General features: G+C 33.4%; 2 protein-coding genes across 3 annotated transcripts; both read right to left on the bottom strand.

Annotated features, from left to right (window-relative positions):
* Positions 1–6,480: 6,480 nt before the first annotated feature.
* On the bottom strand, positions 6,481–20,295 carry LOC140886820 (protein SEMI-ROLLED LEAF 2). Of its 2 annotated transcripts, XM_073293688.1 has the most exons (20): positions 20,159–20,295; positions 19,324–19,708; positions 18,824–18,901; positions 16,523–16,638; positions 15,802–15,916; positions 15,550–15,678; positions 13,392–13,439; positions 12,192–12,370; positions 11,917–12,113; positions 11,517–11,794; positions 11,223–11,372; positions 10,703–11,119; positions 10,160–10,306; positions 9,741–9,816; positions 8,961–9,088; positions 8,656–8,856; positions 8,415–8,555; positions 8,216–8,344; positions 7,883–8,119; positions 6,481–7,075 (listed from the first exon to the last, which is right to left on the bottom strand). In XM_073293688.1, exons 2-20 carry the CDS (start codon positions 19,468–19,470, stop codon positions 6,929–6,931), a joined length of 3,060 nt encoding a protein of 1,019 aa, XP_073149789.1. In that variant the 5' UTR covers positions 19,471–19,708; positions 20,159–20,295; the 3' UTR covers positions 6,481–6,928. The 2 variants fall into 2 exon arrangements, with proteins under 2 accessions (XP_073149789.1, XP_073149790.1); XM_073293689.1 differs by lacking the exon at positions 18,824–18,901.
* LOC140889711 (uncharacterized mitochondrial protein AtMg00300-like) lies at positions 19,612–25,547 on the bottom strand. The gene is made up of 2 exons (XM_073297435.1): positions 25,213–25,547; positions 19,612–19,708 (listed from the first exon to the last, which is right to left on the bottom strand). Exons 1-2 carry the CDS (start codon positions 25,545–25,547, stop codon positions 19,612–19,614), a joined length of 432 nt encoding a protein of 143 aa, XP_073153536.1.
* Between the last annotated feature and the right edge of the window lie 1,102 nt (positions 25,548–26,649).

Genomic DNA, 26,649 nt, shown 5'->3' with positions numbered 1-26,649 from the left:
GTTGATCAAGTGATCGTTAAGGGAAAGCAAAGATTTGGCCTCTGCTCAAAACCAAGACTCATTCAATCAAGGTAACCTTCCCAAATCTCCTACATCCCATAATTTAAAGAAATAGTCAAAATACATTAATCATGTCATCATCCTTTATAAGAAATGGAAGATTAATAATAAAAAACTGGTTTGAAATAGAAGATGATCATGAATATATGATACATTTCATAAATATCGTTTGAATACTTCTGATTTAACCATATTTGAATCAATTTATCAACTAAAATTTGTAATAATAACCTATGAATGGAACCAAATTAATCGGAAAATATTTATCTGTTATAAATAAATCGGATCTGTAAAACATGAATGAGAAATTCATAGATCTGTAAAACATCATAGAACATGAATGAGAAATTCATAAGAATTCCGCAACCTGGTATCAGAGCAGTTAAATAAAGCAGATTATTAATGCCTGGATTAACTTTAGATATTGAGATTAAAAATTTATTTGATAAAATAATCTTACTAAAAGATTTACGTTAAATAGATCAATTATGGAATAAAATAAAAGATCTCCAAACCTTTTATTTCAAAAATCATAAAAAAAAACATTTTTCAAGCAACTGGAAAATGATAATTCAAATTTCTGAAAACGATGAAATTGAAGACATAACAATAAGTTATGAATAAGAACAAACTTTGTTATCAAAATTCGATCAACAAAAACAAAATAATAAAAGTAACAATTTTTACTAAATGAAAAATGTATGAAAATACAAAAATTAATATCTTTAATTTATATTCTCAAAATATAAATTTTGATATAGAAAATTGTGAAAACAATTTGAAACATCTTAAAAATTGTCAATCTTCAATTGATAATTTCGAAGATTTTCAGAATTTATTAGAACAGATAGATTCAACAAAAAGGCTTTTAATAGCCTTAAGAAAATTAAGATGTTCTATCATCTGTTAAAATGACAGAAGTAACAATTCCAAATCAAAATAGTCAGATTGATGAATCTGAAGAGAACCAAGAGTATAATTTGAATATTATATTTAATCAGAATAAGTTTGTTGAGATACAGAAAACAGGGTTTTCTAATTCAAAAACAAATCTAATAGACCAACCAGGAATATTAAGCAAGATTTCAAATTTTATTAATCCCAGAAAAAATTTAATTTATTATTCGATTCGTACAAAAGAACGATCTTGTAAAATAAATAACGAATCAAGGTCTAATACTCTGAAGTTATTAACAACTCAAGATATTGATACCATCATGACAAAAGCCAATGAAAAAGAACGATCTGAACTGAAATATGTTCACATTGGAGGAATCGAAATAATAGTATCAGCTCACTACCGAGAAGGAATAGATACACCAATTGAAATCACAGTTCGTGACAAAAGGATACGTAATTTTGAGGATTCTATCCTTGGAAAAATTGAAGGAAACTTATGTTACAAAAAGATGAAATTTTGTATTTATCCACAATACAATATATCTCTTTTTGATAAAAACATAAATGACGTTTTAACATTAGATTATTACTTTTATAGAAATAATCTTACATTAACAGGAAACCATCCGATCAATATAAACTATGTTGTCGGTTTAGCAATAAGTAATAATTCTCAAACAGGAATAATTTCAATAAAACCAACTATTTCTGTTGAAAGAATGTTTGAAAATATTACAAGAATTGAACACCCTCGAAAATTATTTATTGAAGAAATAAATCCCTATAAAAGATGGAGTTCAGATGACCTCCAAATCACAAAACAATCTGTACCAAGAAGATCATTATCATTTGCTAGAAATGGTGAAGATATTCTTGAAAAGATTAGAACCATGAATCAAAATATTCTTAAAATTAAACAAGCTATTGTTAATGAATCAACCTCATCGCAATGACGTCCTTAATAAAATTAAAAAAAGATCTAGGAGATTTAGAAAATAATATCAATAAGATCAATCTATTAATACAAGAATTAAAGAAAAATTTCAAAGAATATATTGATTTAGCAATGACTAGATTAATAATTGAACAGAAAAGACATAGTAATGAAATATTAAACTATCTTAAAGAAGTTCTTCCAATAGATAAAGGAAAAAGGAAAATGGAAGAAGAACCACCATTCAAAATTGAATCATGGTATAGAAATTCCCTTAGTTATGTCAAACATAAGTATGGAGATGTTTAGTGAAACAGACTCATCTGATTTTGAACAAATAGGAGTAAATACAGAAGAATTATATCATTCACATCAGGACTCAGAACAATACAGAGATATGGATATTTCAGAATCAGAATCTGAAGATGATTCTAGACCACGATTAAATCTACGAACGAATGTAGAAGGTAGTGGTGGAAGAGATGATAAAGAATTTAAATATAACAGAGACCAATACTCTGGATCTTATAAAGATGTTAGAGATATTCTTAGAGAATCAAAAACATCAGGATTTGTGAAACAGAATATCTTAGATTTAGGTTGTTCAACAGCCAAAGAAAGAAAATCAAAGATAGATCATTGGGCAAATGAACTATCAGTACAAATTTAATTAACACCATTATTAGACAAAAGTGAGAATATTCAAGTTTTAACTTATGGGATGATAAAAATGACACTGGTAGGAGCAGTAAGAACTTGGGCTGAAAACCTAATAATTACTAATCTACCACAAGAAATGACAGGACATCGATATTTCGAACTATTTGTTGATGCTTTGTACCAACCTCGATCCAGTTTAGGACTTATCCACTGCCTAAACAAGAACTCCTAGTTGCAACTCAGTTTCAGTCCTAGACTGATAAAATACAAATGCTTACAACTCGTTTTAACTTTGCACAAAGATGATCCTTGAATGATCAGAATAATAGTTTAGGTGTTTGTGCTTCGAGTTCCTTAATCAATTTGCTTCTTCAGACTTGAAGGCTCAAATATTCTCACAAGCAAGCGTTTTTCGCAAAAGTTGTTCTTCGATTGATTAAGGTGCTCATTTATAGTCTTTGGATACCAACGGTAATAATTTCGAAAAGGTTTTTGATAGAATTTGAAGAAATATACCCGTTGCGTTGTCACTTTAACCGACATACTCTGAAGCCGACATTCTCTTGGATCACGGCACTATGTCTACAAAATGTGTCAGAATATGACAAAAAACCTTATCCAATCAAATCACGTCGGTAGACTGATAATCGTGCGCGATGATAGGCTGATGTAGTGTGAGGCATTCAGAAGATCAGTTTATCACTTCGGTTTAGGTAGTTGATGACTCAGTTTAGTGTCTTCAGTTTAGTTGAACTGAGAAGGATCAATTTGGCTATCATGAAAACGTATTTTCAGTTTAGCGTTTTCTTAATAAAGACGCTCTTTTCCTTGAATATTCGGTTGAGCGATTTTACTCATAAAATCACACTTTTCTTTTCAAAGTAGTTTCAACTTTTCAGTTTAGTTTTCTTCAGTTTAACTCGTATCGATTTATTCCATCAGTTTAGCATTTTACTTATAAACACCAAAACTTAATTCTCAACATGATTTTTTTCATTGTTGTTGTTAATAACACAGTATATATCTAGTCTAGTATATGGAGAAAATAATTCTATATTGCCCCTTGTTTTTCAACCATTATTCATACCACAATGCCTTGATAAAAAAACAAATATGCTTTCTGCTTAATTTCTTCAATAATAATTCAACCGAGTTGTTTTAAAATATTTGATTTACATATATATCAAGACACATGTTGTTGTACATGCCATAAAAAATATTTATGGAGTGTGATACTTAATTTATAATTGATAAGAAATGTATGTTAAATATATTTGCAATAAAAATTCGAGCAGACAAAAAATTGATAAAAAATATTTTTTTTGAGGATGAACAAACATATTTTAAACAAGTTAAAAACTTTTGTAATTAATTATTTCAAGGATTTAAGTAATGTAGGTATAAGAATAACCTGTATGACAAAAGAAATCGATTTGAGTTTAAGTAACTTAGGTATAAGAATTTTTAAACAAGTTAAAAACTCAAATATGATTTCTACTTTTTGTCATGCAAATTTTTTACGATTTCATAACATTAATTAATTCTATTAGCCAAATATTATATTGTAGTGCATACATCAACACAAAACTTAGTTATAATTATACTATCTCTGTCCTATTTATTTAGACGACATTTATTTTTTCACCCGTCTCAATTATATAATTTAGTTTTTATATTAAAAGTTATTTTTTCTACTATTTTATCAATTTATCCCTATTAAATTAAATTCATATTATTAACTACTTGTATAATTATTTTATTTTATTAAAATTTTCATTAACTAATTAAAAAATGAGAAATTACTTTAAAAAATTCGTTTTTCTGAACACTTTATTAATATACGTGAAAACTTACACAAGCCTAAATAAGTGGGACGAAAGAAGTAATATTTTTACTTTGGACAAGAAATATCGATTTTGTTGATTACACTTTTAGTCGTTATATTTTTTTGGTCCCTAAAAAATTTTCAAAAATATTACACAATTAGTCCTCACCATTAGTTTTATAATCTCTCTTCCTAAAAGCATCAAAAAGTCTAGCTAGATTATCAAATTCCTAAAAATAAATGAATGATTGAATAAATGAGGGGAATACATTTAATTATAAGTGAAACTGAACCTCGATATATGATATGATTTCACTTGACTTGAACCAAATGGTGAAATTTAATAGTTCGATTTAATTTTTTTATTTTTCTTAAAAATTTAATAATCAAAATATTGCGTTCAAAAAATTTAAAGGAATAAAAACATAGCTATAACGATAATTTGAAAATAAGTCCACAAAATTAATAATTTTTTAGATTTATAGACAAAAAAATTAAGATAGCTTTCAATTAATAACTTTTTTAGTTTAGGACATGAATTAAGTATTAGCAATTAATATACCTTGAATAAATAAAGACACAAATTAATTACTCATTGGTTAAGCTATAAAATGACATGAAAAACATAAAAATTTCTTGAAAATGACAACAACATTAATCATTAAATAAAATAAAACGAGGACAAAACTGTAAATTCATAATCAAAAGTTCCACTTTGACATTGATATAGAATTTTACTTGCCTTGAACCAGATGGTTAAATTTAATGATTTGATTTAATTTTTTGTTTTTCTTAAAAGTTTAATAATCAAATTATTATGTTAAAATTTTAAGTAGACTACAAACATTGTGAGAATTATAAAAGTTAAAATTATTCCACAAAATTAATATGTTTTTAGATTTATAGACAAATAAATTAAGATAACTTTCTATTAATAACTTTTTTTAGTTTAGTACATGAACTAAATATTAACAATTAATCTACCTTGAATAAATAAATAGACACAAATTAATTACTAATTAACTAAGCTATAAAATGACAAGATAATCAAAATGTCATTTTATATTGATATAGAATTTTATTATTGCCTTGAACCAGATGGTTGGATTTAATTTTTGTTTTTCTTAAATATTTAGTTTAATAATCAAAATGTTATGTCAAAAAAAAATTTAATATACTAAAAACATGACGAAAATGATAAAAGTTCAAATAGTCCACAAAATTAATAAACTTTTAGATTTATAGACAAATAAATTCTTAAATTTTTAGTTAATAATCAAAATATTATGTCAAAAAAATTTACTTGACTAAAAACATAGCGAAAACGATAAAAGCTAAAATAACTCCACAAAATTAATAATTTTTTAGATTTATAGACAAAAAAATTGAGATAGTTTTCAATTAATAACTTTTTAAGTTTATGACATGAATTAAATATTATCAATTAATCTTTATAAAATAAATGAACACAAATTAATTACTCATCGACTAATCTATAACATGAAAAATCTTAAAAATCCTTGAAAATGACAACAATATTAATTATAAAATGAAATAAATGAGAACAAAATTGTAAATTCATAATCAACAGTGTTATTTTTATAGATAGATAGAAGATATAGATTAAAATAGCAAACCAAAATGTATTATTAAAGACAGCGTCTTTTATAGCAACCAATAAACAAAACCACAGAAATAAACACTTAAAATGAGCCACTACCAAAACACCCTCAAAGCTGTCTCAAGATTCTCATACGAACTCTAAATTTACAACCAACATGAAAAATGGCACAATTCCTAGAATCCCAGGTAAGAGCAGTTCAATGGCTACATTCATCGTCGCGAAGCCGTTCCCGTACGTCCTCGCAAAGACGTATGATCAAGTTACAAAGAGCTGTCTAAAAACTTATTAAACCTTGAATAATGGCAACAACGAGGAAAAATCAACTAAGATAAAAATGTCTGCGATGTCGACCGGAAGATACAACAAGAATTAACATGCTAATAACATCACCCTAGATTTAATGAGAGAATCCAAAAACAGTTGCATGACTGAAGTAGAGGATACAGACAAATTTAAATATAAAATTTAAGCGTACGCTCTTTGATTTTATTACTCATCAACATTTCTTCCATTAAGAATTAATACAAATTTGGAAAAATATGCACATTTTCTCATCACTATATATTAAGTTAGTTATGCTGAACAATGAACAAAACCGATATTTGCACATGAGAAGGTCGTGGTCGTGGTCTAAACTATTGCTACAAAACCCACACATCCTAGAAATAATTCACACCTCTGCTCGAGGAGAAAAAGCTCGAATCTAATGGTGAACTTTCACACCAGTGGAGAGGAAAGAGAGAGACTGATTAAGGAATCCGCAAACTAGGCCAATTGAAGCCATGATGCTGCTAGCCGGCTGTCTTCTTGCCACATGCTAATCTATATTTTCGGCAGCACAAAGTACTCGGAACTGGACATCTACATTCATTTTAGGATGTAGTGCAATTATGGCCGTGATGGTGCCTGGTTTTCTCCCTCTATATCAACATCCAGCAGCTTTCAAGAAATTGTCATATGGACTCGATGCTGGCAGTCTGAAGGAGTGGGGATTCTTTTGCAATTCAGCTGCACATTGTGCTGGAGCTGCGGCAACCATTGGCAGTGGTTCATTTGGGGCTCTACAAACATTCTGATGAAACAATATTTGTGATCAGTTATTTCAGTTAAAGGGCACAATATATAGAAGGTAAATCGTGAACATTGACTAAAGCTGTTGAATTTTAAAGTCATAAAAAAGTGGGAAGAGAAAAGTACGTGCGTCGACCACGATATAAACTTGATCAATTTATTACGATACAATTTAACTCTTTTCTATAGATGGAAACAACTTAAAATAAATATGATAAGAAACATTTCATATAAATAAATGGAAATGAAACCATATCAAATATGCACAACAAATCAAAATGAAGCCACAAGTGATCTTGTTATGACTATCACGCATATTTCATATGATGTAATTGTCATTATAAAAAAGATAATCTGCAATAGAGGTTTAAATAATTCACTGTTTCTCAATAATAATTATGAAAGTTTACCACAAACGTTGAGTAGATACACAGCAATTTTTGGTGGTTCTAAATATGGCAGTTCAAATCCATGAGATATTGCATCAAGAGTAAACAATGATGTTAAAGTAATCAATGCTCATGGTCCATCAGAACTTCTTAGCGGTCAGGGTGTCATCTTACCTTAAGCCTGACCTCAATGTGTGTCATAATTAACAATGTCATAATCATCGAAATTTAAGGAAAATTTCCTCGTGTAGACGGACCTTAGGAGGTACCTATGTATGTACTGAGAAATATATGTATGTCACCATCTTTAGCCTAAGATGGATTGGCAGGATAGAACACATACAAAGATGCATGCCCCAGATACATTGGTTGTAATAAAAAAAAATATGCACAGAAACTTTAGGCATCTTTTCAAATACCTTATGTATATCATAGTCAATAACTGCATGAGAAGCCCTTTTCTCGCCCTCTTCATCAATATTTGGCAAAGATATGTTTAACAAGCTTCCTTGGCTAGGATCAGTGCTAACCAAATATGACATCTTCTGTTGTTTTCCCATTAAAAGTGCCTCACAATGATTGGCCATTTCCTTGTAAGATGCATCAGGGGCAGTGCACACAGAGATTCTGCTGACATAATGCGCCGTATCCAAAACCTGCTTACAAATATTCAAAAATATTAATGCATGATACAGTTGCATATCAAAACTTGGACTGCTGCACGCAAGTCGCAAATTATTCAAGTAACTCACAGATTGCATGAGTTGATCCACACTAAGGAAATTTGGAGATTCGGCCGTTGATTGAGAATCATGTTGGAAATTACTACTTGCGAGTGAATCCGTCAGAGAAGTGTCATCAAATGCAATGGTCGAGGTCGCCTGTATTATAGTACTAAGAAATAAGATAAACACACAAAAATAATGCAGAATTCAATATAAGTAAACTTACCTTCTCTAGATTTTTTAGACTCTGAGAATCAATTCCACGCACTTTCGTGGTGCTAGCAATAAACAATTGGGCCCGAGAGGAACTCAAGTCATCAGACACAAAGTCCTGGAGCAATTGCTCTTTTATGGTAGATTCTTCAGACTGAAACAAATAGCAATGATGCACATAATAAAATTAATCGCATAACAAAATATTACACACTTTGTTAAAAAGTGTCTTAACAAGAAATTTAAAGACTTACATCTGATAAGGTGCCCAAGTTTTGAATTATAATCGAAACTAGGGATTCTCTAGTCTGGTCCTCGGTTAATTTTATTTCTGAAAGGCAAGCAAGAGCAGAAGATTCATCTTCTTTGGATCCATAAAAAGATTCTTGGTGTCCTAAACCAGGTTCAGTTATCTTCAACTTGGAGTCTTCTACCAAACATAAAAATGGATCAACCTAACACAAATCATAAAAAAGAAAAAGAAAATCATACTTTATGGTAAAAGGGACATACAGACATTATACAAATTGAAGGATCTTAGAACGGATATGCAACCCACCACTTTATTAGAAAGCGTAGCCTTCACATATGGAAGAAGGGGAAGAATGTTGAAAGCCACTGATGAAAATATAATCATAGAAGTTGAGAGCATAAAGAGAGATCTGCGACGTGATAAAGGGAGTGTCCCTGAAAATAATATAATCAATTTCAGAGGCAATTCCTTGCTGATACCAGTATAACCGAAAACGTACTAACAATAAATCCCAAATTGTTTCACCGGAAAATACAATTCTTCATTTGCATTCTTAGAATATCATCTTACAAAAAATTCCTACGGTACTAAATTTACATTATTTGCCAACCAATTTACATTATTTGCCAACCTGGTTAAACCAGACCATATTTGATATGAATTATATGTAAATTAGTGTTATTATGTTAATCCGTCTACTGAATTTAGATTCAGGCACAATATTCTTAATTATCAAAAAATAGAATCATCATGTTCAGTCGATTGAAAATTATCCACATGAAATGAGTGACATAATTCATGAATATAAACATCCACCCTCTATGGCTCTATTCATTGTTACAACATGCACGAAAAATGTGGTTCTTTGAATCTGTTGAATTAAGGTGTCTCATTAGATTCTATTATTTCGTGTCTCCAGATTAGATGCTTGCCCATTATATCATCTCTTTTATTTTCCCTCCACACCCAATACCCGCTATGGTCAGCTAAATGCAGTAGATGGCACCATTAGAAAAACGTATCAAAGGAAAGCTCTAACTACATCAACACTATCCGCCACTGAATTCTCATCATAAGAAGTCTCACCTCCTTCTGCAAGAGAAACACTCCTCAATGAAAATGCCAATTGAAAACATTGAATTAGAGCATCACGGCTTGAGTTCTGCACCCAACAAAGAAAACAATTCAGAGTTTTGACTCATAGCCCTCTCGAAAACATGCCTAATAAAAAAGAACCAATTGCAAAGGAATGACTCAGTATCTCTACATCCTTGAGCCCCTGAATCAACCACCACCTCCAGCAAGGTAATTTTTAAAAATTTGAGGGACAATATAGGATGAATTCATTTAATTATCAATATCTGTGTTCCGTACTTCCGTTGCAAGGATGATGCAAGCACTTGCGTTTATAGGGCCACAATTTACACGAAGATTTAGAGACAATTTACACGCAGATTGCACCTATAATGCTCAATGTTTGAGAAATTACTGAACCTGATATATACCTTGGCTCGAGAGAACAATAAAATCAAGCTGTATGTATGAGCAATAGCCTCATAGTTTCCGGGCACATTCGCAGTGGACAGTGATTGAGTCCAGATAGATGAAAGGAGGAGGGTTATCTGGTGGCTGCTCAGTCTGAGAGGGACATCCTGAAAGAGAAAAAAAATGGAATTTTAGTTGTAACTAATGAGAATCTTCATCCCAATTAACTGAACACCAGGGGCAGACCCAGGGGAGGCTGAGGAGGTGTGTTCCCCATGCTCGAGCAAAAAATGGAATTTAGTTCTAACTACTCTGAAATCCCATCTTTTCCCCGTTTACAATCCCTCCCACCCTCTCCCTAAAATTCCTGGGTCCGCCTATTTGAATCCATGTACCTAACATCTAATACAACAAGTTGTAAGCCATAAAGCAAAATTAAAAACAATGCCAGTCTATTGCATTCAAATAACAAATATAAAAAATGAATTATACCTAAGAATAAGAAACCAAAATCTGACATGTATAAACCTTGGAAAAAGTAGAAGAATGCCAAGTAGGCCTACCATGTCCTTACTTGACTTGGCCACAGAATCAACATCTGGCGTTGAAGAGCCTCTTAAGCTATATACCCGACTATACGTAGACTTAATTTTGTTGAACACTCCATTTGTATTGTTTCTATGTTCTCCATCACCAAAACCTTTTTCGTTTATTTCATTGAGGTTTTCCCTGGAACTGCTCCTTTTGTTTCTCAGCTTCTCGAACAGGACAGCTGATGACGAAAACACAGAAACAGTTTTTGAGAGTGTCCTCGGAAAGTCAATGTTTTTCTTTGATTCAGGCACAGTTGATTCTAAATTAGGGCAAACTGAAGATGGCACGAGGACAACAGAGAAGATCTGATGAGCTCCGATTCGGGTTTCATGATCTGGATGCACCATAGCCAAAAGCAACTGATGAAATAAAGCCTCTGGGAAAGCCTGGACATAGAACAAAAATACCATCCATATCATCAATATATCTCACCTAGAGAAATGATAAAGAAAAGTAGATGAAATCTTTTCAATTCTTTTAAGAGCTTGCCTTGTTCTGATATGATAAATTTGGCAAAAAAGCAACAATTTGAGCAGCACGATAGACAGCAAAAATAGTAGTTCTAGCCATAGAAGTAACGCTTGAGATATTCTCCAACATTGTTGCCATTACATCAAGGATTAGACCTGAATCTCCCACCTGTAATTATAAAAATAGGACCACCACCAAGAAATTCAGAAAGTCGGCTGAAAAAAGGAAAGATAGTGGTGACAACTGAATGAGTCCACTATTAAAAAACTATTAACAGTTTTATGAGAAAATATAGAGATGTAGTAATGCCACCTTCGACGACAGTCCCGTAAGGCACTCGTCAACCGCCTCGTGAAATTTTCTATTCCATTTGACTGAATCATCTTCGAGTGAGTAATGAATGCTTTTGCGCAAATGCCTCATGACATCACTTACTGCGCTAACTATAGCTATTGATGACTGGGCCTTAGTGAGTCTAGCGAGAGCAGTGACCACCTCAACAATGTCAAGCTGCATGCCAGGTTGCTTATGAACACTTTTATGGTCAAGATGCTTGACTAATAATGACAGCAACAAGTGCGTATTTTGCCCTGTGCATATAAAAAAAGCACTTGATTAAAGAAAGAAGAATAAGGAAAAAGATACACTTTTCTCTGAAACAGGCCAAAGACTGGAATACTAATTTGAAAAAATAATAATAATCAACTCTGACCAGAATTATCCATCAGAATTTGCATGTCTTTGAGCACAGGAAAAGCGATCCCATTTGCAGTATGCCAGAAGTTTCCATTGTCAAAGTAGCGGAACAAAGACTCTAAAACACGACGCATGGTAGTGGCCTCTTTTCCAAGATTGGCCATGTTATGCAGGCACACCCCAGACCAAAAGCTTGGGTCCTTGGCATCCTCTCTGTGATTTTTAATCAAGATGCAAGTTAAGCATACAAAAAAAGGGTAAAGGAAAATCCAAATTGTGAGAAGAAATTACGTTGTCACGTTTAGTTGTCCTTTATCATTAACGATCCTTGTCCAAGAAGAAACCTCCGTATTTGGTATGGGAGACACACGATCCTCTGTTTTAGGAACTTCTAGCACCGCATTATTTTGTTTGGAGTCGTTGGACTCCTTATTTGCACCTCCATAATTTTCCAAGACCACTGAAACAATCTGAACAGAAAGATTAAGTTGATATATAAAGTCAAACTAGGTGGAAGCAGATGTAAATTTGAAAATAGACTATATAAATTAGATAACAGACTTTCATAGCTTACACAGATTAAATGAAAAGTGAAGTTGAACAATACATACTTCACCTTATCAATAACAACAGCTTAGTTTGATTTTTTTGCATTACATCAACAAAAACAAAAGGCAAAAAGAGATAAAACTTAGAAAGAACAAATACACATTTATACAAATTATTATTGAGGTGGCGATGGCTGTTGATATGATCGACATTATGAATAAATATTTCAAAATAACAGGTTGGACATCAATATCTAAATGGTTAAGAAATAAATAAGAGCTCAGAAACATAGATAGGTAAAACTAAACAACTTTTTGTGCTTGAAAACAAATCGCAATTCAATAGCATTTATTATTTGGGAGCTAATGTACACATTTTATGTGTTTGTTTAAATAGGTATCTTTGGCTTTCCTTGATTTACCGGAAAGAATGGTGCAATCAATAAAATAACGAATTTTGGAAATGATCTAAAAGTGGAAGTAGTGGCTATAAAGTATGTCGCAGAAAATAGAAGAGGCATGGGATAGGAGAATCTTAATAATATTCTTGACATTCAGAAAAGGAAATACGAGATACATCTTTTATAGATCTAGTGTACCAAATCTTGAATCTGATCTACTAAACATAATCTGATAAGGAAATTAAAATACAAACTTATTTATCCTATCAACTAAGTAGATAATGATCGACCAACAAAGAACATACTTGAACAGTTAAGTAAACCTCGTTCAACTTGTCATGCAAAATTCTACAAAAGCCATAACGTGATAATGTAAATTATCGATACTGCAACGTCAATTAAGAAACTGATAAAACTGAACAGAATTTTATTTAGAAAAACAATGATAGCATAAGATACAGAGCATAATTTAAGAAAACAAAGGAAATAAACATCTTTCCTAAGAGCAGCTGACATGACTTAAAGAAAAAGACTATACTTACAGAATCAAATTCGACTGAAATGTGGGAGTTTTCACCCATGAACCAAATCTGTACAGCAAGAAAAAAAGAAAGCAAAGAGGAACAATTCAAAGCCCAAAAGAAGGTAGAAGAGCCAAAACGAAAGTATAACCATGAATGTTGAATGGCTGAAAATCCAAGCAAATACACATTTAGCATTGAGGCCCGTATCACAAACGAAAGGAACACCAAATCCATGGTTATCATTACATTCTACGAACAACTAGTAAGAAGCTTACAAAAACAAAACCAGTGTGCTCTAAAGATGATGTGAAGGATCCATTAGAAAGATAAACAAAAACCTGCTCTGTTCCAGAACCCAAGGGAAGATCACTAACTGGTGAGAATTGCTTGCTAGGGAGAGCACACCCAGCATTTAAACTTACAAACAGTGTCAGAAAATAAACATACATAGATATATCTCACGGTCACTAAATTCCTTTGGAGTTCTCCGTTTTACCGAAGTACTTGCTTAATCCAGTAATAAAAGCATTGATTAAAAACAAAAATTACAATTTAATGAGAAATGACAGGGTTTTTTCCTTAAAAAAAAGAGACTATTAGACCATTGACATGAAATCGAGGATACTGTATCTATAATGGTGTTTTAATTTGACCTTTTCCACAAATTTACCGTTTATTTTTACTGCGTCCGTAACAAAGCAAAGCCACAAGAAGCAGCCAATGTTTCAGGAAATAGATACTTTCAGTAAGCCACAACATAAACTCTGACATGTATCAATGACGTATGGTGCCCTAGCGTTGCTTAATTCAGATGGTCAGCGAAATGAAGACATAAAAGAGTAGTTGGAATATGACCCAGATCTCAGTTGCATGTCAAAATTTTCTGCTGTTCATTATAAGGTACTGGCTTTACAATTTGACGAGCAACTTGTCTGAAGAAACCCAAATCATAAAAAATAAATGCTACATTATACTGAAGGTAAAGTTAAAAGTTCATGTCCCAACTAAAATTAAATAAAAAAAGCCCATCATAGTTGAAGGAAAGAGGAAGAAAAACACCTAAAAAAGAAAGAAAAAAATGGAGAACTAAAAAATGTTGCCAAGTCATGCACTTAATGCTATCCTAGCAAATTTTTGCACACAATCCGTCCATAAAACAGTGTTCCAAAAATCGGTTTGGCCGTACTGAAAAAATGCTAATCGGCCAGCCTAGGCATCCTAAGCGGCCCAGGCTGCCCTAGGCGCCTAGAAGGCTTTTATTTTGGGCTTTTAATTTAAAACCCCAACTAAAAACACACACAAAGGTTAAAAAAATTTATCTTGTAAACCTTTTTTTTTTGTTGGGCTTTAAACGCAGCCAGTTTTATAGGCCCTAAACCAACTCCAACAAGAAAAACTATTCGTTGGCTTGCCCTATTACCAAACTTTATCTTCATCTTTCAATTTTCTGTTGCTCTAACTTTCGAACCAAGTGGGAGAAATCGATTTGTATGGACATATGGGGGTGTGTGTATTAACTGCATAATACAATTGATAATGTCAGATTACTGCTTCGATTTCTGCTTAATCCGTGGAATCCGTCTGGCGGGAACAAGACGCTAGGAGCTGGTCTGTCGCCCGACTAGCGCCTAACGAATTTTTTGGCATAAAATTAATTTTTTGTGAAATATGTTAAGGTTTAACTACTTTTTGAAGTTATATTTGAGGTTTTATTTTAATGAATTGTATTGTGTTCAAAATGGGGAGGGGTTATTTTGGGAAAACAAATTAGTAAGCCACTAACATGCTCTTCTTACTTTATATATCTATATATATATATATAGAAGTTCTCAGCTGCCCAACAATTCCTCACCACTTCATGCCCGACCTCTAAAACCCGGTGGTGGGTTTTAGTTGTTTTTGTTTTTGATTTTTTTCACCACTGGTCGGGGATGAAGTGGGAAGGAATTGTTGGGCACCTGAAAACTTATATATATATATATATATATATATATATATATATATATAGATATATATATATACTTATTTTTTTGTTTGTTTGCACGTAAATGATACAATATTCTTTGATAGGCTAAATTCAAAGAAGGAGACCTAATGGACCCGGACTCCTAATCTAATTTAAATCTATCAACTCAAAGGTATTAAAAAAAAAGTACTGAAAATGTATAGGCTATACCATAGCAGATAGAGCTTGCAGTCCAGCTGCCCGTAGATATTCCGCCCTCTTATTTTCTCCCACTTCTTGAGCCAGTGGGCATAGTTTCGGTATAAACCCTTCCAGGTTAAACATGTAAGTTCCATCTTTCTGGAAATAATATCAGAGAGGAATAAGTCTATTTTTTATAATAGGACTTTAAAGAACTTTATCCATAAGCTTAAGAAGCTGGTCATCTGGGACAAGAAAGAAATAAAATTGAAATAAACTAACCTGATTATTCACAAAATCAAACAGAGATTGACATCCAATAATTAATATTTCGTCCTGGTTTGTCTGATCCAGCAAGGTCTGCATGATGGTTAGCAGACTATTTGCAAACAAAGGCCTGACATGAAATTAAATATGTATATTTTGTGAGTAGCAGTACTTTTAGGAGATGCTATGACAAAAAAGATTTGAAAGCTCATACTTTGCAAACCAAATAAAGGATTGATTCGATTGAAACAGGATGGAAAATATTAAAGACAACGAAAGAGAAAATCATAATTTCCATATGATGTTATTCAGTTGGAAAATTCATGCTGGTGTGGATTTTCCATGGTTCATATTCTATCAATGTTTAGAAACAATTACAACAATACAAATACTAATATTTCCAGACTTATCTTAGGAAGTTTAAAACTCCATTAACTGAATCATTATGACAATTTATAATTCAGAGCACCGCAATAAAGTTCTAATATTGAAGAAATTAATTATTCAGATGCTACATCACCAAAATTATGGAAAAGGTTCATGATATGATCCTGATCTCTACTTTGTCCAATTGTTATGCCAGGGGGTGCAAAAATATATCAACAATTTCAGAAAATTTTAAGAAAATTAAATAAAAGACGATGAACAAAATGATTTACCAATAAATAAATAACAAAATCTATAACAAATCCAATAAATTATGCACCAAACATAAAAATAGCAGCATTGTACCCACATTTGCTCTTTGCATGAAAATATCAATTTCCTGTAAATGCACAAGACTGTTTTCACTGATTGAAAGTTTTCGGCTCTTAAGTACTTGTAACATCTTTGCTCAAGAGAGCTTGCAATCTGTAATTTGAAAACAAACATAAGAATAAATAATAATAATAATAATAATAATAATAATAATAATAAAGACTTACAAAGAGAATAATAGTAGCAGCACTGTGATACACAAAAATTTGTACAATAAATTCGATTTGATGCTTATAAAATGAATATGACATATGTCCAGAGCCTAACACATAAACTGAAAAGAATACGATGAAAGAAGGGTGTACAGCGTATTATTTTACATGCATCCAACTATAAAGAAGCACTTTCACATCTTTATTAGTTTCTTTGATGAATAAGGTTAATTATTTCTAAATAATATTTTATTCTTCTTGAAATCCTCTAATTGAAGAATTAGCCCCCATACCCTCAGAAGTGACATTCATCAAATTCTAGCAATTTGTCATCATCATCTTGTTTTTTAAAGGTGGCAATAAAAAAAACCAGAGGGCATGGGTATAATACTTACATATATACATACATACATACATACATACATACATACATACACACATACATACATAAATACATATATATATAAGTTTTATCATTTATTAATCTGGTGAAACACAATGAAAACCTGCAAAAGCATTAAAGTCATTAGGTCCCCAAACGCCTGCAAATCATGAGATCGTATTCCTATCAAACTAATATGAAGCTGTTTCCAGTAAAAATAGTTAGCTCACACATATCTGACAAAGCTTTTGGTGAGTGAAGAACAAGAAGGGCATTTAAACATGACATGTGACCCAAACCTCCTTATCGTTGGGAAAACTTAAAGGGCCTGTGTAAATGGAGCTTGTTGTATGGATAATGGCTGCCATTAACAGCCATTATCTAAGAATTAACATGAGAAATAAACCCTCTTGCAACAGTCCAGTTATGGAAATAATGAGAATTAAGACAGTTAAATTACAAGCGAATTCAGCACCTGTAAATAGTCAACAAATTCTCATGAGACAGAAATTTTGTAACACCAAATTCCCAACAAAAGACAATTCCAGCAACGAAAAGCTCAGTGTTTCTAGCTTTCTTGTTTTCCCAAACTCCATTCGCTTCAACGACATTTTAGCTACAACATAAGTGGTTTTCTGATTTTAAATTCAGTGTTATGTTTTAAACCAGGAAGACTCGTTACATGTTTAAAAACTCAAAATTCTGTACTGAAAACTCTGGAAACAAATATGATGAATACATTCCTATTTTCATCCTTTTTTGAACCTGACATAGAGGGTTATAACCATTGCTCTACGATGGTAGGAAATCGCCGTTTTGACCTTATCCAGAAAGGGTGAATCTGTTGTCGGTTGTTCTAACCTCGCCTCTGGAACGGTTAACTATATATGACTTATATCAATAGCCATGAAGACCTATAAAATTCCAGTGCATTTGTAATATATTTTCTGCTCTATTATACTTTGCTTCAAAGCCAGCAAAGGCCTAAGGCAAGTTACAGCTTTGTTTGCGTTTGTTTTTTTGTTCTGTTTTCAAAATGTAGCCATAATTGTTTTTGTTTTCTGTATAAATATATTTTGTTATAAAATTTTTGTACTGGAAGGAATTGGCTCTCCGCTTGTTGAATGATTTCCTTGTCACTAACCTCTTATAACCTTCTTGCTAAGTCATATAGTTGCTTCACCATAGTTGTTTAACAATTGCTACTTTTATCATTTTAATTTATATTTATTTTTTGTTCGTTGTTGTGATTAACTTTCCAGCAAAAATTATACGCTATGCAATTTCACTTGTTTTCCAGATGTAACAAACTGTTCCTGCATTTTGATGTAATAGTAGACTAGTTTCTCGCACTTTTGTACTTGTGTGGTTCAGTTTGCTGGAAAGTTTAATTTTAATTTTCGAAAATATAGTCAATGTCACATCCCAAATGCCATGATTCATGCTTGGGGTGTGACGTCATGAGTTTTGTGACTTGAACTATGCTATTTTTCTTGTTCATGCTACTAGATTGAACTTTAGCATTGTCTCCATAAAGCGCAGGAGACAAAGAGTTAGTATGATTATCCCTGATCCCAGACTCACAGCTTTCTCTAAATTCAAAAACTCATCAATCTGAGTTTAACATGAATACTAAACGAACCATGATGAATGAAAAGCAAAAATAGCTGTGTATGACAGAATTTTCATATGATTTCAGTGGACAACTAACCAGGACAAGAAATTTATGTCAGTGTAACAATACCTTGGGGATGCGCAAAGGATTCTTAGCAGCATATTCGCACAGTTTGCCAATCTTTCTATCATTTGGTTGTTCTTCATGCTATGTAAGTAAAACAAATCGAAATAATTTAATGGCAGCAAGTATGAAAAATAAAGAGAGAGACACAACATCAGCAAGCCAAAAAATATCATTCCTCATTTGATACAAAATTTTTGTTGAAGAAACTAAATCCAGTTATTGCTTATCTTACATAGGGTAAAACGCATATCACGATAATAACATCTAACATTTACTAGGATTAACATTTCACAATCAATGCAAATACTCTCCAAACTAAGGCCAATTTCTACGGAATTGGTTGGCCACAGCACTTCAAGTTAAATATATACCATGACTACTGTGAGGATCACAAATTTAGTCATTCACATGATGCAAATTGACCAACAGTACTGAGCTTTTCTCGCCAAATTTCTAAACAAACAATTTTAATCCGAAACACAACATTTTGTCATGATACAGACCTGGGACCGAGGGAAAATATCCGCTATCAACTTCTTGTACCTCTTCACAGGCTGCCTGGATCTGGTTCGCAATGAGGGGCAGAAGAAACAAAGGCTGCCGCAAGCCGGCAAGATTTGTCTTGACATCACCCCAGAAACTGCACTCATATCTGTATCACAAATCAACGGATTTTTTTGCTATTTATCACCAACTCACTTTAAAACTTCGAATCTTTCCTTTCCCTTCCAACAGATGGCCTTTACTATTTCTCGCCAACTCACTTTCAAACTTTGATTTTTCCTTTCCCTTCAATCTTTTATATGTATGAGGGATTCTTGAAAATCGTGAGGAGAATTAGGAGGGAAAGGAAAGTTTGTAAGATCAGGGGAACTGTCCGGTACCAGCCTACAGAATCCCAAATCAAAAGACACCTCAAGTCAAAACCTCATCAAACCATTTCAAAGTACAAGGTTAAAAATCATCCAAGAAAATGGTTAACTTCCGGAAAATTTCATCTCTCACAATGTATCAGGTGTCTCCATATCGTTCCCAAGACATTCAATTCCAAACACACGTTTCAAGAATCTCAAGAACAGACATCACCATTTGACAAAACACGAGGTTACGTGCATCCCACACATCTTTTAAGAAAGCAATCACCAAAAAAATCAAGAATCTTGCTCATATTAAAAAAAAAACATATCATTTATCCATCGACGAAAGAACATTGATCGTACGAAAACAACATTAAATCATTCACAAACATGACAATACAGACATCATTCTCAAAATAAAGAAACATATATTGTTGGGTTCTGTCACGACACGAACAACAATGCCGCCTCAAAATTTCACCTTCGGATCAATCCCGGCAACGAGCAGACCTGTAAGGCTGTTGACCCACCAAAAATTTTCCTAATCTCTACGGGTTCCCGAAACTTACGACTTCTCTCTCTCCGCCCGCCTATTCTTTTTCCCTCTGGAATATACAACTACATGCGTGTATATATATATACGGACAGTTGAATCTAACAAAAGAGCCTTCTTTAATAAAGCCTATTTATTTTCATTTTCAAGATGGAAAAATAAATTAACTTTTTTTAGTTTTATTTTTAAAATAAATATATATTTGAAAATTTCACGTGAAAATTATAAATTAAATTCTAAAAAAAGTTATATTTTTCAACTAAACGAAATTAAAGAGCACCTTTAATTTAATTTCCAACAACGTTGGCATTAATGATTGAGTTGGGAGGATCTTAGGTGGCATTAATTGCCAAAGATCATGACGATTATTTAAAAATTATGCATCTTTTTTTGTTTTGTTTCTTTAATTCTTAAATATTTTTTTTAATAATGGTGTATGTTATTAAGTTCGACATTGAAACGCATTATTTAGAGTAATTTTCTTGTAATATGTCGATCTGATTTATATTTATCATAAAAAGTAATACTTTTTGCATAAAAGTTAACATTATTTTACGGGTTGGGTGGAATAAAAAATGCGTCTAATAAATTTGACAGTAAGATCGTTATATGAGTTTTATGCATTATTAAATATATTGTGAACACTTAATTGAAATATATTCTTTTCTTCTTAATTTTATTATCTTTATCTCTTTATCTTTTTTTACTTCTCTCACATTTCACTCCTTTTAATTTACTCTTTATATTACATTTATTTATTTAATTGTTATACAATTATTGAAGTAATACAAACTATTTAATACTTAATATAGTTACAATATTTATAAATGTATGTTATTTGTTCATTTAAAATAAATTAATTATATATATTAATTTTTTGTATAAATACTATGTTCACGCAGAGCATATGCGTTAATAGATCTGGGATACCGTACCAAAATATCGAATTATCGGGATATCGTACCGAATTTTTTTCGATATACAAACATTTTTTCGGTGTATCGAATTTTTTTCGGTATCTATCTGTACATTATCAATATGAATTTTTTTCCATATCAAAATTTCGAAATTTCGATATCGATACTGATATGAATTTTTTTCATACCGGTATTTTTAGTACGTATATACCGAAAACTCATCACTATGTGTTAATGATTAGTTTAGAGAATTTGTCTGCTTAATAAAATATTGTATACTTATTTCAAAAATTCCTGTCGTGTACTTGATTATCTGATAAGAAATCCGATGTAGTTTAATGACGAAATTTAATTTTCGATCTTGAATCTTTTTGTTTATTATCACAATGCTGATTGCTGGCGGGTTTTTGTTTGAATATGGATCCAAACTTCAACAGAATGTCATAAATGAACCAATATTTTTTTTAAAAAATAAAAATTATTATTTCTATCTCAATTATATGAATCATTTTTTCCCTCAAATATAAAGTTATACTATATTTATAAATATTTTTTAACTTTTTTACTAATATATCTTTATTAACTATGTTTTGAAAAACATACACGTTACAACCATTTTTTGAATGTATTAATTATAGATAAAATTAAGTTTTTTTTTTGAAGGAAGATAAAATAAGAAGTTTGAATATATTTTATTTTCCAATGATTTTGCTTAACATGTGTGAAAAAACAAGTCTATATATAATCATGATGAAGGTAGTGTGTGTAAACAATATATAATATTCATGATTATATAATCATGATGAAAGGAGTAATATGTGTAAACAATATATAATATTCATGATTTGTTATGTTACACATGTAACATGTGCATGTAATTTGTTATTAGAAAAAATGTTCATATAATTGTATCACAAAATAATTATGAATTTCAACCATCAAATTTACAATCATGGTGGTGGAATTTTTTTTATCTGTTTGTTCTTTAATTTGGTTAACCTAATGTACACGTAAAAAGTGAGTATTATTTTTATTTGTTCATTTCATATTTGCATGATGTTGGTCTCAGGTGCGGCATTACAAGATAGAAACTATGGAAATTAAAGAATAAAATAGACACCAAGATTTACGTGGAAAACCCCCCAAAAATTATTAAGGTAAAAACCACGGGCAAGACCAAAAGATTTCACTATAATATTTGGAGAATTACAACCTTTCTCTGTGTTTCCAAATAGACAATCACTCTCTTATACAGGAGAAAACCTATCTCACAAATATATAGAAATAACTAGGGAGAGAAGAAATGCACTCAAGAACAGAAGAATGCTTGAGGCTGAGGGATGCTGAGAATGGTTAAGGGGAGCTCTATTTATAGAGCTCCCTCCCCTCGTATGTGAGTGAAGTTTCCTTCACTCTTTCCTACAAAATTTCTTCATTGGATGGCTGCCACCAGATTGGACCGATTCCTCCAATAATTCTGCTGCCTCTGAAGACTTTGGGACATGCAATAAATGCATGTCCCCTGCCCACCTTTGCTGACATTTCTCCCACTTGGAGATTTGATTGAGAATCAATCACATCTCCACACATCTTTTCAATCTTGCCATTCCTGCTGCTTACGTTTCTGCTAGGCCACTTGAGGATCTACACCATTCAAACTTCTCTGCACTCACTGGTTTGGTCAGAATATCAGCAATGTTATCCTTCGTATGGATCTTCTGCATATTCACACTTCCTTCCTCTACTACTTTCCGAACAAAGTGAAATTGAACTCCAATGTGTTTAGTCCTGGAATGAAAGGCTGGATTCCTTGCAATGTGCAAGGCACTCTGACTGTCACAAAACAGATGAATCTTTTCTTGTTTGTGCCCAAGCTCCTCCAATAACCTTTTAATCCATATTGCCTCCTTGCAAGCTTGAGTAGCTGCCATGTATTCTGCTTCCGTTGTAGATAATGCCACAACTGTTTGCAGTTTTGAAACCCAGCTGACTGCACCTCCTGCAACTGTAAACACATAACCAGTAGTAGATTTTCTCTTATCTGGATCACCTGCGTAATCTGAATCCACATAGCCCCTGAGTGTAAAATCTGATCCTCCAAAACATAATGCAGCATCCGAGGTACCCTTAATGTATCTAAGGATCCTCTTAACCGTGCTCCAATGCTCTTGTCCAGGATTCGCCATATACCGACTGACTGCTCCCACTGCTTGTGCAATGTCTGGTCTAGTACAGATCATAGCGAACATTAAACTTCCCACTGCTGATGCATATGGTACTCGAGACATCTCCATCTTCTCTGCTTTACTGCTAGGACACATCTCAGAAGATAACTTGAAGTTAATAGGAAGAGGGGTTGAAACTGGCTTACTATCTTGCATGTTGAAGCGCTGCAAGACTTTCTTCAAATAATTTTTCTGGGAAAGCCAAATCTTCCTATTGCTTCTGTCTCGGTGAACTTGCATCCCTAGAATCTTGTTTGTTGGTCCCAAGTCCTTCATATCAAATTCCCTAGCCAACTGTGCCTTCAATTCTTGGACCCGATCTTTGTTGGGGCCTGCTACCAACATGTCGTCCACGTACAACAGCAAAATGATATAATCATCATCACCAAACCTCTTGAAATACGTACAAGGGTCTGCACTGAGTCTGTTGTACCCAAGGCTCATGATATAGGAATCAAATCTCTTGTACCAACACCTCGGCGCCTGTTTGAGACCGTACAGAGATTTATTCAACCTGCAAACCAAGTTCTCTTTGCCTTTTTCTGCAAAACCTTCTGGCTGGAGCATATAGATTTCTTCTTCAAGATCGCCATGAAGAAATGATGTTTTCACATCTAGCTGTTCCAGATGTAGGTCAAACACCGCACACAATGCCAATACTACTCTGACTGTTGAAAGTTGAACCACAGGAGAAAATATCTCATTGAAGTCAATACCTTCTTTCTGAGCATACCCTTTAACAACCAATCTCGCACGATACCGCTCCACTTGGTTATTGCCATCACGCTTGATCTTATAGACCCATCTGTTACCTATAGCTTTCCTCCCTCGTGGTAGTGTAACAAGATCCCAAGTTTTGTTTCTGTCCAATGCTTCCAATTCTTCCTGCATCGCTGTCATCCACAGGGATACATCCGAGCTTTGAGTAGCCTCATGGAAACTCGATGGCTCACCATCCTCTGTTAACAGACAATATGCAATGTTACTTTCAGTGACATAATCTGAAAGCCAACCTGGTGGTCTTCTCTCTCGAGTTGACTGCCTCACTTTGGAAACCTCTGACTCAACTAGTTTTTGTTCCTCGTGCTCTGGTACTGCTTCACAAGAAACTTGATCTTTGTCGGTCTTATTTTCCACCTGAATGATAGTAGTTTCTGAATTCAGTGTGTCTTTGTCTCCCTTCACTTTATCTTCCTCAAAGATAACATCTCTGCTGATGATAAGCTTGTGGACAGTAGGATCCCACAAGCGAAACCCCTTTACTCCATCAGCATAGCCCAAGAAGATGCACTTTCTGGATTTGAAATCCAACTTTGATCTTTCTTGTACATTGTACAACACGTACACCGAACTTCCAAATGTATGTAATCGAGAATAATCAGCTGGCTTGCCAGTCCACACCTCCATCGGAGTCTTCAAATCAATCGCCACTGAAGGAGAACGATTGATGATGTAAGAAGCGATTTTAACTGCTTCTGCCCAAAATGACTTTGGTAGACCCGCAGTACTCAACGTGGCCCTTGTTCTGTCCAACAAAGTTCTGTTCATCCGCTCTGCCACTCCATTCTGTTGAGGCGTGTAAGCCGTCGTGAACTATCTTTTGATGCCCTTATGCTGACAAAATGCATCAAACTCATCACTGGTATATTCTCCTCCATTGTCAGTCCTCAAACACTTGATTTTCTTGTCAGAATCAAGTTCAACCCGCGCTTTGAAAACTTTGAAAACTTCGAAAACATCTGACTTCTTCTTGATTGGATACACCCAACATCTCCTAGAGAAATCATCAATAAACGAGACAAAGTATCTCGCTCCTCCTAGGGATACCATCGGTGCTTGCCAAACATCAGAATGAATCAGCTCCAATATTCCTTTGCTCTTGGCAGTAGACGTGCCAAACTTCAATCTGTGTTGTTTACTGGTAACACAATGCTCACAAAAGGGTAGAGTCACTTTTGTAAGCCCTGGCAACAGCTTCCGTTCAGAGAGAATCTTCATTCCTCGTTCTGACATATGTCCAAGCTTTCTATGCCACAACACTGTTGATTCTTCTCCCGAACCAATTGATGCAATAGCTAGTTCCGTCTCTTTGTGTGTTTTCCCCAACAATACATACAGATTTGCAGCAACCTTTTCCGCCTTCATAACCACAAGCGCGCCTTTCACAATTTTCATGATTCCTTTCTCAATACGAGTTTTGCACCCAATATCATCCAATTGCCCCAAAGACAAAAGATTCTTTGTCAGGCCCTTCACATGTCGTACCTCCTGTATGGTGCGAATAGTACCATCAAACATTTTGATTTTAATGGTACCGACCCCGGCGATTTCCAAGGCATGATTGTTTCCCATGAATACAGATCCTCCTGAGACTGGTTCATACTGGTCGAACCATTCTCTCCTTGACGTCATATGCCACGTCGCTCCTGAATCCATAATCCATGCATCACAAAATTTGTGTCTGCCTTCCGCAACCGTTGCTGCTTCGCTGAATAATATTTCACCACTTCCTGAAGTACTAGCCACATTTCCTTGAGATCCCTTTTCGATGCTCTTCGTACACTCTCTCTTGAAGTGCCCTTTACCGCCACATTTAAAGCAGTAAATATTCTTCTTCTTACTTCTTGACTTTGATCTACCATATCTGTGGCTCCCACTGGAGTCACGCTCCGTCAATCTTCTTCTCGTCATCGGTAAAGCCTCTGCTTGCTTCGACGTTGCCAACCTATCTTCCTTGTTCCTTCGACGACTCTCTTCTCCAAGAACCGCAGTTAAGACATCGTCAAAATTTAAATTATCCGAAAGAACATTGTTGGTAACATTGATGATGAGCTGATCGTATGAATCTGGTAGACTCTGAAGTAGAAGCTCCGCACGTTCTTTTTCCTCTATTTTATGCCCCATAGAGGTTAGCCGGGAAAATAGAGTATTCAGTGTGTTGATATGTTCGGTCATCGATGAGGATTCCGCCATCCGAAGAGTATAAAGCTTTCTCTTTAGGAAAATTTTGTTGTGTAGTGACTTGACCTCGTACAATTTTGTCAAAGTATCCCAAATAACTCTTGCGCTTTTTATTTCCGAGATACTTGACAAAACTTCATCCGCTATCGCCAAGTACAAATTGGCAACAGCATTGTGATTCATCTCATTCCACTTTTGATCGTCCATGACATCCGCCGGTCTATCTCCAATAGCTGCCAAGCAACGCTCCTTTGTTAGAATTGCTTGCACCTTCAATTTCCACAGCAAAAAATTGCTCCCATTGAACTTTTCTATC

Source organism: Henckelia pumila, chromosome 3 (assembly GCF_033568475.1).
Source record: "Henckelia pumila isolate YLH828 chromosome 3, ASM3356847v2, whole genome shotgun sequence".
Lineage (NCBI taxonomy): Eukaryota > Viridiplantae > Streptophyta > Magnoliopsida > Lamiales > Gesneriaceae > Henckelia > Henckelia pumila.
The sequence above is the reverse complement of the archived record's forward strand: the minus strand, read 5'-3'. Positions and strand labels throughout refer to the sequence as shown.